General features: G+C 43.5%; 1 protein-coding gene and 1 long non-coding RNA gene across 2 annotated transcripts; one reads left to right on the top strand and one right to left on the bottom strand.

Moving 5' to 3' along the window:
* Window positions 1-890: 890 nt before the first annotated feature.
* Window positions 891-15,372, bottom strand: LOC139539183 (alpha-N-acetylneuraminate alpha-2,8-sialyltransferase ST8SIA3-like). The gene is made up of 4 exons (XM_071342080.1): window positions 15,209-15,372; window positions 11,392-11,514; window positions 9,320-9,877; window positions 891-1,857 (listed from the first exon to the last, which is right to left on the bottom strand). Exons 1-4 carry the CDS (start codon window positions 15,370-15,372, stop codon window positions 1,575-1,577), a joined length of 1,128 nt encoding a protein of 375 aa, XP_071198181.1. The 3' UTR covers window positions 891-1,574.
* A 40-nt stretch (window positions 15,373-15,412) lies between these two features.
* On the top strand, window positions 15,413-17,093 carry LOC139539188 (uncharacterized). Its single transcript, XR_011667885.1, has 2 exons — window positions 15,413-15,548; window positions 16,793-17,093. It is a non-coding gene; the product is annotated as an uncharacterized lncRNA (long non-coding RNA).
* Window positions 17,094-17,770: the final 677 nt, after the last annotated feature.

The following is a 17,770-nucleotide window of genomic DNA, read 5'->3' as shown; positions in this document are numbered from 1 at the left end:
AATCTCCATAGACAAACATTGACATCTAGACCCCAGCAACTCTCTCAAAGTTACCGTAGAGATCTTGAACTTACTGTATTTTTATTTTTCATTTTACCTTTATTTAACCAGGCAAGTAAGTTAGTTAAGAACAAATTCTTATTTACAATAACAGCCTAGGAACAGTGGGTTAACTGCCTTGTTCAGGGGCAGAACGACATATTTTTTTGACTTTGTCAGCTCGGGGGATTCGCTCTAGCAACCTTTTGGTTGCTAACCATTTCTCGTGCCTGTTAAATGATAGTTCCATTATCGGTAGTGATACTTTGTTAAACATTATTTTAATTCTTAAAAAGCAAAAAACCCCACAGCAACTTAAATCTCCTGAGAAAAAAACCTGATGTAAAATACTCACCAAAACCACTTGGTTAGAATATAACCAGCTGCAACTGTACATACAGTATATAACCACAATACAGGGAAATCTGTATTCTCTATTTCTGTCATTTCTATTGTGCCATAGATAAACCAGAGCTCTGTTATATAATGATGAGCTCAGGTTATAGAAAAAAAGGATGATATTACTGTGTCTTAGCCGCTGTAGCATAGCCGCTGTAGCATAGCCGCTGTAGCATAGCCGCTGTAGTATAGCCGCTGTAGCATAGCAGCTGTAGTATAGCCGCTGTAGCATAGCCGCTGTAGCATAGCCGCTGTAGCATAGCCGCTGTAGCATAGCCGCTGTAGCATAGCCGCTGTAGCATAGCCGCTGTAGCATAGCAGCTGTAGTATAGCCGCTGTAGCATAGCCGCTGTAGCATAGCCGCTGTAGCATAGCCGCTGTAGCATAGCCGCTGTAGTATAGCCGCTGTAGCATAGCCGCTGTAGCATAGCCGCTGTAGCATAGCCGCTGTAGCATAGCCGCTGTAGTATAGCAGCTGTAGCATAGCCGCTGTAGCATAGCCGCTGTAGCATAGCCGCTGTAGCATAGCCGCTGTAGCATAGCAGCTGTAGTATAGCAGCTGTAGCATAGCCGCTGTAGTATAGCCGCTGTAGCATAGCCGCTGTAGTATAGCCGCTGTAGCATAGCCGCTGTAGCATAGCCGCTGTAGCATAGCCGCTGTAGTATAGCAGCTGTAGTATAGCCGCTGTAGCATAGCCGCTGTAGCATAGCCGCTGTAGCATAGAAAAACTGGTTGCAATGACATGTTTTCTGATGGTCAGGTTGTACTATATACTGATTGTATAATGACGTTATGCTTATGTCTTTTTACAACCAGAAAAATACGTCTTTATATAGTTGTGATCTGGTTCTGGTTATCTAACCAGATAACAACCAAAATATAACGTCTTTCTCCTTATTGCTTGATGTCGTCATTAAAAAGACCTTCATACCTGGCTGTAGAGTAACAGCGACCAATTGGTTGTAATCTGGTTATTTAACACCTTCTTAAATCAGAAAACCAGTTTACAACCAGAAAATGACTTAATGTGCCAGATTTAGCCTTTTAGTCTGATCTAGTCCATGTACAGTCCGGTTCAGTCAAGTCCAGTCCAGATCGGTCCGGTCCAGTCTGGTTCGGTCCAGTCGAGTCAGGTCTAGGCACAATGTGAGAGAGTTAGTTTGATAAGTCCCTCTGTGTGCATTTTATAGAGTAGTTTGAACTCTGCTGGCAGCTGGTGGGACTCCTGCCACTTGGTGGTGAACTTGGTACCCTTCTTGTCGTAATAGTGATAGGGCAGCTCCTTGCCCGTGTTGGGGTCCCAGCCAAAGGGCCAGAAGCCGTACAGGTGGATCTCCTCACACATGGATGAGGCCAGAGTGTACATGAGGATCCCCGTGCTCAGACGCTTCGGTGACAGCTGCTTGGTCTTCCAGTATCTGCAGCACAGACCAACAGAACAGACAGGGTTAGAATGGATACTGTTAGAATGGTTACTGTTAGAATGGATACTGTTAGAATGGATACTGTTAGAATGGATACTGTTAGAATGGTTACTGTTAGAATGGTTACTGTTAGAATGGATACTGTTAGAATGGTTACTGTTAGAATGGATACTGTTAGAATGGATACTGTTAGAATGGATACTGTTAGAATGGTTACTGTTAGAATGGTTACTGCTAGAATGGATACTGCTAGAATGGATACTGTTAGAATGGTTACTGTTAGAATGGATACTGTTAGAATGGATACTGTTAGAATGGATACTGTTAGAATGGTTACTGTTAGAATGGTTACTGTTAGAATGGATACTGTTAGAATGGATACTGTTAGAATGGTTACTGTTAGAATGGATACTGTTAGAATGGATACTGTTAGAATGGATACTGTTAGAATGGTTACTGTTAGAATGGATACTGTTAGAATGGTTACTGCTAGAATGGTTACTGTTAGAATGGATACTGTTAGAATGGATACTGTTAGAATGGATACTGTAGTAATGGATACTGTTAGAATGGATACTGTTAGAATGGATACTGTTAGAATGGTTACTGTTAGAATGGTTACTGTTAGAATGGATACTGTTAGAATGGTTACTGTTAGAATGGATACTGTTAGAATGGTTACTGTTAGAATGGATACTGTTAGAATGGATACTGTTAGAATGGTTACTGTTAGAATGGATACTGTTAGAATGGATACTGTTAGAATGGTTACTGTTAGAATGGATACTGTTAGAATGGTTACTGTTAGAATGGATACTGTTAGAATGGATACTGTTAGAATGGATACTGTTAGAATGGTTACTGTTAGAATGGATACTGTTAGAATGGTTACTGCTAGAATGGTTACTGTTAGAATGGATACTGTTAGAATGGATACTGTTAGAATGGATACTGTTAGAATGGATACTGTTAGAATGGTTACTGTTAGAATGGATACTGTTAGAATGGATACTGTTAGAATGGATACTGTTAGAATGGTTACTGTTAGAATGGATACTGTTAGAATGGATACTGTTAGAATGGATACTGTTAGAATGGATACTGTTAGAATGGATACTGTTAGAATGGATACTGTTAGAATGGATACTGTTAGAATGGGTACTGTTAGAATGGGTACTGTTAGAATGGATACTGTTAGAATGGATACTGTTAGAATGGTTACTGTTAGAATGGATACTGTTAGAATGGATACTGTTAGAATGGATACTGTTAGAATGGGTACGTTAGAATGGGTACTGTTAGAATGGATTGGAGTGTGTGTGTTTGTGTTTATGTGTGTGTGTTTATGTGTGTGTGTGTGTTTTTGTGTGTGTGGTTATATGTGTGTGTTTATGTGTGTGTTTGTGTGTTTATCAATCTATAAAATGTATTTATAAAGCCATTTTTACATCAGCCGATGTCACAAAGTGCTTATACAGAAATCCAGCCTAAACCCCAAAATAGCAAGCAATGCAGATGTAGAAGTGTGTGTGTTTATGTGTTTATGTGTGTGTGTGTTTGTTTATGTGTGTGTATGTGTGTGTATGTGTATGTGTGTATGTGTCTTAGTAATAGGTTCCAAGTCCTCTGCCCTGTCAGGTCCTAGGTTTCCTGCCGTGCTAGGCCCTCAGCCCCCTGACCTGGTGATCCACCGTTCCCTGACCTGGGGACCCACCGCTCCCTGACCTGGGGACCGACTGTTCCCTAACCTGAGGACCAACCGTTCCCTGACCTGGGGACCGATCGTTCCCTGACCTGAGGACCCATTGTTCCCTGACCTGAGGACCGATCGTTCCCTGACCTGGGGACCCATTGTTCCCTGACCTGGGGACCCACTGTTCCTTGACCTGAGGACCCACCGTTCCCTGACCTGAGGACCGACCGTTTCCTGACCTGGGGACCCACCGTTCCCTGACCTGAGGACCGATCGTTCCCTGACCTGGGGACCCTCTGGCCACCGCACCTGGGGAACCGCCTGACCTTGTCTCTGGGGCCCTGCCTCCAGATTCCCGACAAGCCTCACCCAGGGGTCCCAGCCTGTTCCACTATGGGAGCCATCGCGTTCAGCAGTGGTGAAAGAGTCACCAACCTCACCAAAGACAGTTGTGGCAGGCGTGCCACATTCCTCCTTCAGCTGTGGCCAGCCTCCGGCATTGTACTCAGCGCCCACGGAAGGGCCCCAGCGGCCCTGCAACAGCTGAGTTAGTGGATCCTCTGCCACGACACTGTTCCGCAACATTGTGCACCCCCCTGGTCCCCATGGTTCTTTAAAGTGACACTGGCTATCAGCTGCCTCTCGAGTACAGCCAGACTGTAAAAAAAGGCAATGCCTGTGCACATTACTTTCCCCACAGTCCCATTAGCAAGTTCTGGTTAACGACCAAGTTGACTGTTTATTTTAGGAAGATTGTCAATGCATCCAAGAAGTCAGTTGTGGGATTTATTGTCGGGAGGTTTGTTACCTACGTTAAGATGAGGATTGACTGCAAGCAATTGCCTTTAGGCCTAATTACCTGCTGCAGCTTGTATATTCCAGATACTGTAAAGACCGACACCGGACAGGAGAAGCAGGTACGGGGAGTCAGACATTTATTCGGAAACAGACATAGAACAAGACAGGAACAGCGTCATCACACGGGTAACACAGACATATGACAAACAATGCAGCAGTGGGAAACAGAGGTGGGGAACTGATAGGGGAGGTAATAAACAGGTGACTGAGTGAGTCCAGGTGAGTCCAATATCGCTGAAGCGCATGACGAGGGAAGGCAGGTGTGCGTAAATGTAGGGCAGAAGAGCGGGAGAAGACGTGAGAGTACCCCCCCCCCTCTAGGGGCGCCACCTGGCATCCCACGTGGGCGAGCCAGCTGAGACATGCGCGCTGGGAAAGCCGGATGGGGGTAAACTCCCCACGAACCGGCAGGGGAGTGGGAGCCTGGCGAGCTGGCTGAGGCATAGGAGCCTGACGATCCGGCTGAGGCATGATTTGGGATGGGAGGCAAGGAACCGAGGCAAGGAAACTTCTCGAGCCAGCTAGGACGTGGAAGCCTGACGAGCTGGCTTAGGCACCCGCGGTTCCATCGGCAGTGGAATCCAAGCCTGATGTCACCAACAAAACAAGAAAACTCGTGGGCCGGCTGGGCGAACAAGACCTGACAACCCGGCAGATGCCCGACGTGGGGCGTGGGACGAGCCAACCGGGGTAAGGAAACCTCTCGAGCCAGCTAAAGCGTGGAAGCCCGACGAGCTGGCTAGGCACCCCCGGTTCCATCGGCGGCGACCCAGGACCGATGTCACCACCAACCGGAACGCCAGTACGCCCCGATGCTTCGTGTGATGGCTGCTGCATTCTGTAAGGGCCGATGCCGGACAGGAGAAGCAGGTACGGGGAGTCAAACATTTATTAGTGAACAGCGTCAACACACGGGTAACACGGACATATGACAAACACTGCAGCAGCGGGGGAACAGAGCTGGGGAACTGATAGGGGAGGTAATAAACAGGTGACTGAGTGAGTCCAGGTGAGTCCAATATCGCTGAAGCGCATGACGAGGGAAGGCTGGTGTACGTAAATTATGGTGGCAGGAGTCCGTAATGCAGGGCAGCCTGGCGTCTACGAGCGCCGGGGGGGGGGGGGTTCGAGAGCGTGAGCAGGCGTGACAGATACCCTATTTGCATGTTGTTTATATTGCATTGGTTGCATGATTGTTTAGAGATGGTTAATTCCTATAGCCTATATGTGCACTTTAACACTTATTCATGCTACTGTTAAGCCATGGCAAGAGATTCTAGAAGTTTCAGACTGTCCTCAGTGAGATTTATGACTCTGGGGCACCGGACACAGATCAGATAAGATGTACATTAGGCCAGAGAGAGAGGGCAATAAATCGTGCCTTCCGAATAATTAGTTCTCTCTCTCTATAGCGAGACGTTTATACATATCCCTGATGTGTGTATGTAATGTTATTCTACCAGGCTATGTACAGATCCTGTGGTATTGTGGCATTACTATAGTTAATATACATACACTACCGGTCAAAAGATTTAGAACACCTACTCATTCAAGGTTTTCTATTTATTCATCCCTACCTTGTCACAACACAACTGATTGGCTCAAACGCATTAAGAAGGAAAGAAATTCCACAAATTAACTTTTAAGAAGGCACACCTGTTAATTGAAATGCCTTCCAGGTGACTACGTCATGCAGCTGGTTGAGAGAATGCCAAGAGTGACCAAAGCTGTAATCAAGGAAAAGAGGGTGGCTAATTGAAGGATTTGTTTAACACTTTTTTGGTTACTACATGATTCCATATATGTTATTTCATAGTGTTGATGTCTTCACTATTATTCTAATAATGTAGAAAATAGTAAAACATTAAGAAAAACCCTTCATAGGTGTTCTAAAACTTTTGACTGGTAATGTTTATGTCTCCTTTCTCCTATAGAACCACTGGTACATCCTATGTAAAATGAAGATTTTTGAGTGTGAATACTATAGTTTGTGGTGGTAGTGATGAAGATAATAGAAGTTCTGGACTGAGAAGCATTAGTACTGTTCTTGCCGGACAGCCTGTAGTGAGTCAGAACCAGGTATATCAGCATTCAGTCACTAGCGGGTGAGGGTTCAGAAGCTAACCGCTCAGACGGCGCCAGCTAGCACCAAATCAAATCAATTTATATAGCCCTTCTTACATCAGCTGATATCTCAAAGTGCTGTACAGAAACCCAGCCTAAAATCCCAAACAGCAAGCAATGCAGGTGTAGAAGCACGGTGGCTAGGAAAAACTCCCTAGAAAAGGCCAAAACCTAGGAAGAAACCTAGAGAGGAACCAGGCTATGAGGGGTGGCCAGTCCTCTTCTGGCTGTGCCGGGTGGAGATTATAACAGAACATGGCCAAGATGTTCAAATGTTCATAAATGACCATCATGGTCAAACAATAATAATCACAGTGGATGTCGAGGGTGCAACAGGTTAGCACCTCAGGAGTAAATGTCAGTTGGCTTTTCATAGCCGATCATTGAGAGTATCTCTACCGCTCCTCCACTATTATTATTAGGCCTACGTTTTTAAACAAGATCATTATTATACCTACAACAACACAGTGCAATGAGGAATTCATTGTTATTAAGTGAGTACACAATTATTGTCTATAAACCTCAGTTATTTAGGCAAATTTGAATAACATCTCAAACGTTTTGTTTCATGCCAAAATAACTGCATAGGCCTAACAGCCTAGGCCTGACTATGCAAACATGTGGATCAGTTTGGGTCTATTGTCGACAGTTTTGAACGTCCAGAAAGATACATTAGCAGAACATTCATATGGTGTTTGTTGTCAGTATGTAGCCAATCGGTGTTAAGATTGGCCTACTATAGGAAAAATACTGGCTTCTCCTTTCCAACTTCCCGCCCGTTCTTAATGCTGTAGCCTATTTTACATTCAGCAAGGAAGAGCAAGTGTGTATCTCTCGTCCAATAGGCTGATAGTAGACTAAAGAAAATAAGTCAAAAATAAATGTCCAACCAGCTTTTGTAGTCTGGCTTTACCTGCTGTGGAAGCGGAGAGGCCAGGTGCGTAATTGCGCAAGACAGACAGGCTCGAGCTTTAGCCTAAGTTAGAAGCGTATGCATTCTAGCCCATAATTCATAAAGTCAATGTGAATATATGTGAATTTACACAGCGCAAAAAAAATAAAAAATTCAGATAACGAAATCATAGGTTGCCTACATTATGTGCGGTCCAGAGGCTGCGCTGAGTGTGCTCCCTCCCGGTCTCCGATTGTTTCAGTTTTTTAGGGACAAGAAATGTATCCTACCCAGGCTACAACAACACAATGTAAGGAATAATGTTATTGTTTTCAATTGAGTACAAAACTTGAGTATTAAAGAGTATTAATAGGTTGCACCCCCGTCACTCGGTCGCGTCATGCCCTTGTTATGAACGTTCTCAAGCCGCCCTCTATCGGTAAAGTGGTGATAAGGCCAGTCATTCTGGGCGGACGTAACTACTGTTTTCTCTAAATTACACTATAGTGTCTGGAAATACGATGACATTGATAAAGTAGCCAAATAATTAGTAGGAAACAACTTTTCTAGCATTATCATGTCGTCAAATTTACTTTAAAAAGATTGCAATGTTGACATTAGCTAGCAAAATTTATCAAAAATAGCTAGCAAAGCTAACGTTAGCTAGCTAAAATCCGGTGGTCCCTCCTCAATTTTAGCTAGTTAGCTAGCTAACGTTATAATCTGGTGACATCAAAATGGTGACAAAAGGTTTTCCTACAAATTATTTGCCTCATTTTGAATGTCATTGGATTTCCAAGCCACTGTAATGTACTTTGGATAAAATCTTCAACGCTCATTGATGATGCATTGAGTAGAATGCTCAGTTGGTTATCAGTTCAAAATGAACATTCAAAACAATATTGTGATGAAACATGCAAGCCATGAATACAGGCAACGTCCGCACTGAGCTAAAGGGTAGAGCTGCCGCTTACAAGGAGCGGGACTCTAACCCGGAGGATTATAAGAAATCCCGTATTCTCCCTAGCATCCCCATAGCATCCCGCTATGCTAGGTGTGTCCAATGTTATGCTAGGTGTGTCCAATGCTATGCTAGGTGTGTCCAATGCTATGCTAGGTGTGTCCAATGCTATGCTAGGTGTGTCCAATGTTATGCTAGGTGTGTCCAATGCTATGCTAGGTGTGTCCAATGCTATGCTAGGTGTGTCCAATGCTATGCTAGGTGTGTCCAATGCTATGCTAGGTGTGTCCAATGCTATGCTAGGTGTGTCCAATGTTATGCTAGGTGTGTCCAGTGCTATGCTAGGTGTGTCCAATGTTATGCTAGGTGTGTCCAGTGCTATGCTAGGTGTGTCCAATGCTATGCTAGGTGTGTCCAGTGCTATGCTAGGTGTATCCAATGTTATGCTAGGTGTGTCCAGTGCTATGCTAGGTGTATCCAGTGCTATGCTAGGTGTGTCCAATGTTATGCTAGGTGTGTCCAGTGCTATGCTAGGTGTGTCCAATGTTATGCTAGGTGTGTCCAGTGCTATGCTAGGTGTATCCAGTGCTATGCTAGGTGTGTCCAATGTTATGCTAGGTGTGTCCAATGTTATGCTAGGTGTGTCCAATGTTATGCTAGGTGTGTTCAATGTTATGCTAGGTGTGTCCAGTGCTATGCTAGGTGTGTCCAGTGCTATGCTAGGTGCGTCCAATGCTATGCTAGGTTTGTCCAGTTGTGATTCTATATGACTTGTGTTAATATGTAACTTGTGATCTGTTAAGAGTTAAGAGTTTCCTCTTGAAGGACAATAAACATAAATCAATCGGTCAATCAATCAATCAATCAATCAATCAACAAATCAATCAATTTATTAATCAACCAATCACTCTGGTGTGTCCAGTCTTACCGGTTTATGTACTGCATGATGTTGCCAGGCCAGGCTAGCTGAACCTTCAGCTGTCCTCTGTGCTCCACGAAGAAGTCGACCAGTGTCCTGGTCACCGTGGCCGAGGTATGGAAGAAGAAGGCAGGGATCCAGAGTATGGCCCTGTCCAGCTTCTTCAGACTCAGGAAGAAGTTGTTCCTGTCCTGGAGGGTCAGCAGGTTGTTGTAGTATTTCTCCAGGATGCTGGGGTTAAAGGTTGTGAGGTTGGTCCTCCGCCCCACGTCCCGGTGGAAGATCTCCGTGGGAGCGAAGTTGCAGCGGAAGACGAAATCAAACTTCTCGATCTCGGGCCCGCAGCGACTCCCTGTGAGGACGCCGCTGTTCCCCACCACGGCACACACATTGTAGTGCTTGTTGACGATGGGGGAGGCCTCGGGAAGCAGGGACTTGAAGTTCTCTCCGATAGAGAAGACGTACTTGTGGCTGGAATAGTCATAGTGCATCAGCTGACCCACGCGCACGCTGCTCCGGGTCAGGGTGAAGTTGTGGGCGATGTCGATGTGTTGAGAGATCTCTTTTCTGGAAGATATGGAGAGATCAGACAGGTGGGGGAAATGTTAGCTTGCATCCCAACTCGCACCCTATGTCCTATGTAGTGTACTTCATTTGATCAGGACCCATATGGGAGATATAAGAAAGCTCAGGAAATATATACAGTACCAGTCAAAAGTTTCAAACACACCTACTTATTCAAGGGTTTTTCTTAATTTTTTACTATTTTCTACATTGTAGAAATAATAGTGAAGACATCAACACTATGAAATGACACATGGAATCATGGAGTAACCAAAAAAAGTGTTCAACAAATCAAAATATATTTTATATTTCAGATTCTTCAAAGTAGCCACCCTTTGCATTGATGATAGCTTTGCACACTCTTGGCATTCTCTCAACCAGCTTCATGAGGAATGCTTTTCCAACAGTCTTGAAGGAGTTCCCACATATGCTGAGCACTTGCTGGCTGCTTTTTCTTCACTCTGCATTCCAACTCATCCCAAACCATCTCAATTGGGCTGAGGTCAGGTGATTGTGAAATAGCCCTTACACAGCCTGGAGGTGTGTTTTGGGTCATTTTCCTGTTGAAAAACAAATGATAGTACCACAAAGCGCAAACCAGATCCCCATTAACGCACCAAATTCCCATAGAAATTGGATTAATAGAACTGTCATTTTCATTGAAAGCAAGTCTAAGAAGCGGTAGATCTGTTCTATGTGCGCTATTTCTATGTTTTCCGTTCTTAAGTTTAATTTTTGTGTACTTTAGGTTTTGTAAACCAGCTTCAAACAGCTGAAAATACAATATTTTTGGTTATGGAAAATATATTTCACAGCGGTTTAGATGGTACAATGATTCTCTATTGTCACATAAACGGAAAGTAGGCGAACTATTAGAATTTTAGCAACCAGGAAATGGCGGAGCGATTTCTGCATATTGCACCTTTAAGAACTGTCCATGTTGTCTGTGCCTGCATTCTCCTCCACCAGTGGTAGAGCCCCCCCCACTCCCCCACCCCTTTCCAAAAAGTTTGGAAAAAGGAAGGTCACTACCTGAATAACAACACTATTTTCTGATGTAAAACATGTGCTTAATGAATAGGAACCAACTGTATCCCAGAGGCTATTTCACCTCTGCTCTGTGAAAGCCGTTCTGTTAAAGCGTTAAAACATTTTGCAACGTTAGCGCTTGCTGAACAGCGTCAACATTTTTCCTGTAGGCTGCTTCACCTCTATTCTATGGCAGCTATTCTATTCTGCTATTCTAGCGTTTTTTTTGTTTGTTGCAATGTTAGCGCCCAAATGAACAGCATCCAGATGTATCATATAGGCTACTTCACCTCTGTTCTGTGAAAGCCGTTCTGTTAAAGCGTTAAAACGTTTTGCAACGTTAGTGCCCTAATGAACAGCATCCAGATGTATCCTATAGGCTACTTCACCTCTGTTCTGTGAAAGCCGTTCTGTTAAAGCGTTAAAACGTTTTGCAACGTTAGCGCCCTAATGAACAGCATCCAGATGTATCCTATAGGCTACTTCACCTCTGTTCTGTGAAAGCCGTTCTGTTATAGCGCCATTTGGAGGTGTTCTCCCGGAGGATCTCATTCAGGGCTCTGGTCAGAGGGGTGAAGGCAGGGTCCAGGTACTTCATGGCCAGCTGAGACCTGTGGACAGAGGCAAACACATTGATACATTGGTTGGATAATATCCTGGTGGTATTGTACTTGTGAATGGATTTGACTGTTCCACTGTTGCTGTGGGGATAAAACATGGAGAGTTATGGAACTGGGGTGTGAGAGATTATTTTACATGTACAGTATGGTTAAAGGTAAAATGAAAAATGCTTGATTTCCAAATGGTATCCTATTGTCTATATAGGGCCTAATGGGCTCTGGGCAAATGTAGTGCATTTGAACAGACGCCTCACAAGTCCTCAACTGGCAGCTTCATTAAATAGTACCCGCAAAACACCAGTCTCAACGTCAACAATGAAGAGGCGACTCCGGGATGCTGGCCTTCTAGGCAGAGTTGCAAAGAAAAAGCCATATATCAGACTGGCCAATAAAAAAGAAAAGATTAAGATGGGCAATAGAACACAGACACTGGACAGAGGAAGTCGCCTCTTCACTGTTGACGTTGAGACTGGTGTTTTGCGGGTACTATTTAATGAAGCTGCCAGTTGAGGACTTGTGAGGCGTCTGTTTCTCAAACTAGACACTCTAATGTACTTGTCCTCTCGCTCAGTTGTGCACTGGGGCCTCCCACTCCTCTTTCTATTATGGTTAGAGCCAGTTCGTGCTGTTGAGTGAAGGGAGTAGTACACAGCTTTGTACAAGATTTTCAGTTTCTGGGCAATTTCTCTCATGGAATAGCCTTCATTTCTCAGAACAAGAATAGACCGAGGAGTTTCAGAAGAAAGTTCTTTGTTTCTGGCCATTTTGAGCCTGTTAATCGAACCCACAACTGCTGATGCTCCAGATACTCAACTAGTCTAAAGAAGGTCAGATTTATTGCTTATTTAATCAGGACAACAGTTTTCAGCTGTGCTAACATAATTGCAAAAGGGTTTTCTAATGATCAATTAACCTTTTAAAATGATAATCTTGGATTAGCTAACAAAACGTGCCATTGGAACACAGGAGTGATGGTTGCTGATAATGGGCCTCTGTACGCCTACGTAGATATTCCATAAAAAATCTGCCCTTTACAGCTACAATAGTAATTTACAACATTAACGATGTCTACATTGTATTTCTGATCAATTTGATGTTATTTTAATGGACAAAAAATATGTGCTTTTCTTTCAAAAACAAGGACATTTCTAAGTGACCCCAAACTTTTGAACGGTAGTGCATATAGTCGGAAGTTTACATACACCTTAGCCAGTCACATTTAAACTCAGTTTTTCACAATTCCTGACATTTAATCCTAGTAAAAATTCACTGTCTTAGGTAAGTTAGGATCACCGCTTTATTTTAAGAATGTGAAATGTCAGAATAATAGTAGAGAGAATGATTTATTTCAGCTTTTATTTATTTCATCACATTCCCAGTGGGTCAGAAGATTACATACACTCAATTAGTATTTGGTAGCATTGCCTTTAAATTGTTTAACTTGGGTCAAATGTTTCGGGTAGCCTTCCACAAGCTTCCCACAATAAGTTGGGTGAATTTTGACCCATTCCTCCTGACAGAGCTGGTGTAACTGAGTCAGGTTTGTAGGCCTCCTTGCTCGCACATGCTTTTTCAGTTCTGCCCACAAATTTTCTATAGGATTGAGGTCAGGGCTTTGTGATGGGCACTCCAATACTTTACTTTGTTGTCCTTAAACCATTTTGCCACAACTTTGGAAGTATGCTTGGGGTCATCGTCCCTTTGGAAGACCCATTTGTGACCAAGCTTTAACTTCTGACTGATGTCTTGAGATGTTGCTTCAATATATCCACATAATTTTCCATCCTCATGATGCCATCTATTTTGTGAAGTGGACCAGTCCCTCCTGCAGCAAAGCACCCCCACAACATGATGCTACCACCCCCGTGCTTCACGGTTGGTATGGTGTTTTTCGGCTTGCAAGCATCCCCCTTTTTCGTCCAAACATAACGATGGTCATTATGGCCAAACAGTTCTATTTTTGTTTCATCAGACCAGAGGACATTTCTCCAAAAAGTACAATCTTTGTCCCCATGAGCAGTTGCAAACCGTAATCTGGCTTTTTTATGGCGGTTTTGGAACAGTGGCTTCTTCCTTGCTGAGCGGCCTTTCAGGTTATGTCGATATAGGACTCGTTTTACTGTGGACATATACTTTTGTACCTGTTTCCTCCAGCATCTTCACAAGGTCCTTTGCTGTTGTTCTGGGATTGATTTACACTTTTAGCACCAAAGTGCGTTCATCTCTAGGAGACAGAACACGTCTCCTTCCTGATCGGTATGACGTCTGCGTGGTCCCATGGTGTTTATACTTGCCTACTATTGATTGTACAGATGAACGTGGTGCCTTCAGGCATTTGGAAATTGTGCACAAGGATGAACCAGACTTTTTTCTGAGGTCTTGGCTGATTTATTTTGATTTTCCAATGATGTCAAGCAAAGAGGCACTGGGTTTGAAGGTAGGCCTTGAAATACATCCACAGGTACACCTCCAATTGACTCAAATGATGTCAATTAGCCTATCAGAAGCTTCTAAAGCCATGACATCATTTCCTGGAATTTTTCACGCTGTTTAAAGGCACAGTCAACTTAGTGTATGTAAACTTCTGACCCCCTGGAATTATGATACAGTGAATTATAAGTGAAATAATCTGTCTGTAAACAATTGTTGGAAAAATTACTTGTGTCATGCACAAAGTAGATGTCCTAACTGACTTGCCAAAACTATAGTTTGTTAACAAGAAATGTGTGGAGTGGTTGAAAAACAAGTTTTAATGACTCCAACCTAAGTGTATGTAAACTTCCGACTTCAACTTTATATATATATATATATGTATATATGTATGTATGTATGTATGTATGTATGTATGTATGTATGTATGTATGTATGTATGTATGTATGTATGTATATATATATATGTATAGTTTCTGTGGAGAGGAAGGGAGGGCATCCAATGATACAGCCTTGTTATACAGCCTGATACAACTTGGATTCAACAAAAGGGGGAATGGATTACAGGGTGGAAATGAATCTATCGCCACATTTAAATCAGAACTAAGGACAGCTCCCTTGAGCGAGCCAGAGAACACAGCAGCCGGTGGCCATTGCATCACAGCTGTCTAGCTGAGCATCATAACACAGGGGCATTGTGACAAAGCCTTCACAGCAGTACGATCATTACAACATGCGCTGTGCTTCTTGTTCATGACCAGATAGGATTAAATTCTGCTCTATTTTCGACCGGTGAGCTGGCTTGTTGTTGTACGTAGGGAATTCATTAATTTGGCTGAGATTCGACTTGATATCCGGTTGAATAAAAAAAAGCAGTGACATCCGGTAAATTCAATAATCGTGGGAAATATGGACACGTTGATTATTGATATGACCTTAGAATATGACGAGAGAACCGACAGAGACGTCGTTATATTTATACTGTGACAGTGTAGGCCTTTTGGTTTGTGGTGTAGCCTACTGTAGACTAGCAGCCTATGACACAAGCCTCCCTAATATGAAACCTCTGGTTTTAGAAAAAGCCCCCCCCCCACTGCTATTCTGAAAATAGAAACAAACCATTATATGTTGCGTAATAATAAAGACCGTTACATGTGTGTATATGCTACAAGAATGTAAAACCGCACACTTCAGCAGGCTATAGCCTACGCACATAGCACACGTTTCTATTGCGAGATGTTATTGCAATACTTACCGAAATCCGGTATGAAACATATACATCCGAGAACCCCCTGAACTTGCGTATTTGGGGGTCGTGAAGAGAAAATCTTTCTTTATTGACACGTAGCTGATCAATGAGAGTATGAGCAGAGCAACACTGAGCATCACCAACCCCAGGACGCTCGCTATGCGGACCATCTTCCCGAGTTGACATTCCCGTCTGTGCAACGACAAGGACAGCTATGTTGCTATTCAGCGGAGGAGAAGCGACATGTCGGCTGGCCTGCCATATTTTATTTTATACTTAGAGACAGTCAGATAGAATCTGAAAGAGGTAGCGGCAGGCAGCATCTGAAATGGTTCTTGTTTTGAAGGTATGTCTCTGTCTCTTGGCTCAGGGCGGTTCTCATTCTCCCGGTGCATCGGTCCTGCTCGGTTTTGGCTAGAAGGGATACAGCTTTTGTCAAAATAGACTTTTCGTAGAAGGTTTAGGAGAATTTACGCAACATGTTAGGATAATTAACGTGGCAGGCTAGGATAATTAAGCTAGGTTAGGAAAAGGGTTAGGGTTAGCTAAAATGCAACACGTTTTTTGTTGTTGACAAAAGCTGTATCCCTTCTAGACATGACAGTCCTGCTCGTTCCATTCCATCCCCTCGCTGCGAAGATAGATCCAGTCGCAATAATGGCGCAAGGAGATGCATGTATTTTGAATCGAATTAATGAACCTTACCAGATGCTTAAAGAAGCAGTGAACTTGTCAATTAAATAAACAACCGCTTTCAGTCTGATCTACAACAACGTAGGTTCAATGAGTTAGCCACGAACCATGCAGCTGACTTTAATAAACAACCAGAAACAACTACTGATTTTCCGGTTCGTTATAAAAATAAATAAAGTTATTTCAGAATATTTGGGTGAGTTAACTGGTTAACTCATTGATTCTGCTTCGCAGTATACCGGTAGGCTACCACAAAGGGTTACTTATAGTCTGCTTTGCAAAACCGCATGGATTCTGTTAAACCTGCATGCCATTTTAATCACTGCTTTCTAGAGATCTGTTCCGTGCTGTTTTGATGTTTTTCTCAGTGATAAGGGTTCAAAGAGTATGTAGGCTACAATAGGGTTATTCTGCAGTGCAACTGTCCATCAATACACCACAACACAAGTTGTTTAAGCTGTATGGTGTCAAAGTCTTTCAGTGGGGTATCATGTGGGTCAATATATTAAAGTTGTACATACACTTTATATACAAAGTTATGTGGACAACTCTTCAAATTAGTGGATTCGGCTATTTCAGCCACACCCGTTCCCGACAGGTATATAGTCGCTCTGGATAAGAGCGTCTGCTAAATGACTTAAATGTAAATGTATATAATCGAGCACCATGCAATCTCCATAGTCACACATTGGCAATAGAATGGCCTTGCTGATGAGCTCAGTGACTTTCAATGTGGCACCGTCATAATATGCCACCTTTCCAACAAGTCAGTTAGTCAAATTTCTTCCCTGCTAGAGCTGCCCCCGGTCAACTGTAAGTTCTGTTATTGTGAAGTGTGTGACGACCCTCCCACTCTGTCTACCGTTTTCTCTCTCTTTGCTCTTGTTTCCTTATTAGGATGCCGGTGGGCGGAGTTGGGAGGGTCGTCAGCTACATGGGAAACACCTGGGCCCACTCTCCCAGGATAAATACACCACTTCCCCATTCATGGAGGAGACTCTCTCCATGCAGACACCTTGATAGATTCGGTTATGTTTCATGGTGCTTTTTGGTTGTTTGTTTTAGCATCTTTCAACACCCTGCATTATCACATTCATGCATGCAAAACATTCACTTACACTACTGATTACTGATTACACACCCCATTGTATATTATACCTAGTTTCGTTATTTAATAAATATATTTTGTTACTCCTTATCTCCACGTGGTCTCCCTTTTGTTACGGGCTCTGAGCCGGTTCGTGACAAGTGGAAATGTCTCGGAGCAACAACGGCTCAGCCGTGAAGTGGTAAGCCACACAAGCTCACAGAATGTGACCACCATGTTCTGAAGCGCGTAGCGCGTAACAATTGTCTGTTCTCGGTTGCAACACTCACTACAGAGTTCCAAATTGCCTCTGGAAGCAACGTCAGCACAAGAACTGTTCGTCGGGAGCTTCATGAAATGAGTTTCCATGACCGAGCATACGCACACAAGCCTAAGATCACCATGAGCAATGCCAAGCATCGGCTGGAGTGGTGGAAAGCTCGCCGCCATTGGACTTTGGAGCAGTGGAAACGCTTTCTCTAGACTGATAAATCACTCTTCACTATCTGGCAGTCCGACAAACGAATCTGCTTGGAGAACGCTACCTGCCCCAATGCATAGCGCCAACTGTAAAGTTTAGAGTAAGAAGAATAATGCCCGTGCACAAAGCGAGGTCCATATAGAAATGGTTTTGTCGAGATCGGTGTGGAAGAACTTGACTTGCCTGCACAGAGCCCTGACCTCAACCCCACCGGACACCTTTGGGATGAATTGGAACGCCGACTGCGAGCCAGGCCTAATCGCCCAACATCAGTGCCCGACCTCATAAATGCTCTTGTGGCTGAATG

This window comes from Salvelinus alpinus, chromosome 1 (genome assembly GCF_045679555.1).
Source record: "Salvelinus alpinus chromosome 1, SLU_Salpinus.1, whole genome shotgun sequence".
Taxonomy (NCBI): domain Eukaryota; kingdom Metazoa; phylum Chordata; class Actinopteri; order Salmoniformes; family Salmonidae; genus Salvelinus; species Salvelinus alpinus.
The sequence above is the reverse complement of the archived record's forward strand: the minus strand, read 5'-3'. Positions and strand labels throughout refer to the sequence as shown.

Excerpts from the sequence above, each read along its gene's own strand:
- LOC139539183 (XM_071342080.1), bottom strand. The coding sequence starts at position 15,372 with ATGGTCCGCATAGCGAGCGTCCTGGGGTTGGTGATGCTCAGTGTTGCT. Across the intron at positions 11,515-15,208 it reads ATGTTTCATACCGGATTTCG|GTCTCAGCTGGCCATGAAGT; the intron begins GTAAGTATTGCA and ends CTCTGTCCACAG. Across the intron at positions 1,858-9,319 it reads ATCATGCAGTACATAAACCG|ATACTGGAAGACCAAGCAGC; the intron begins GTAAGACTGGAC and ends TCTGTGCTGCAG.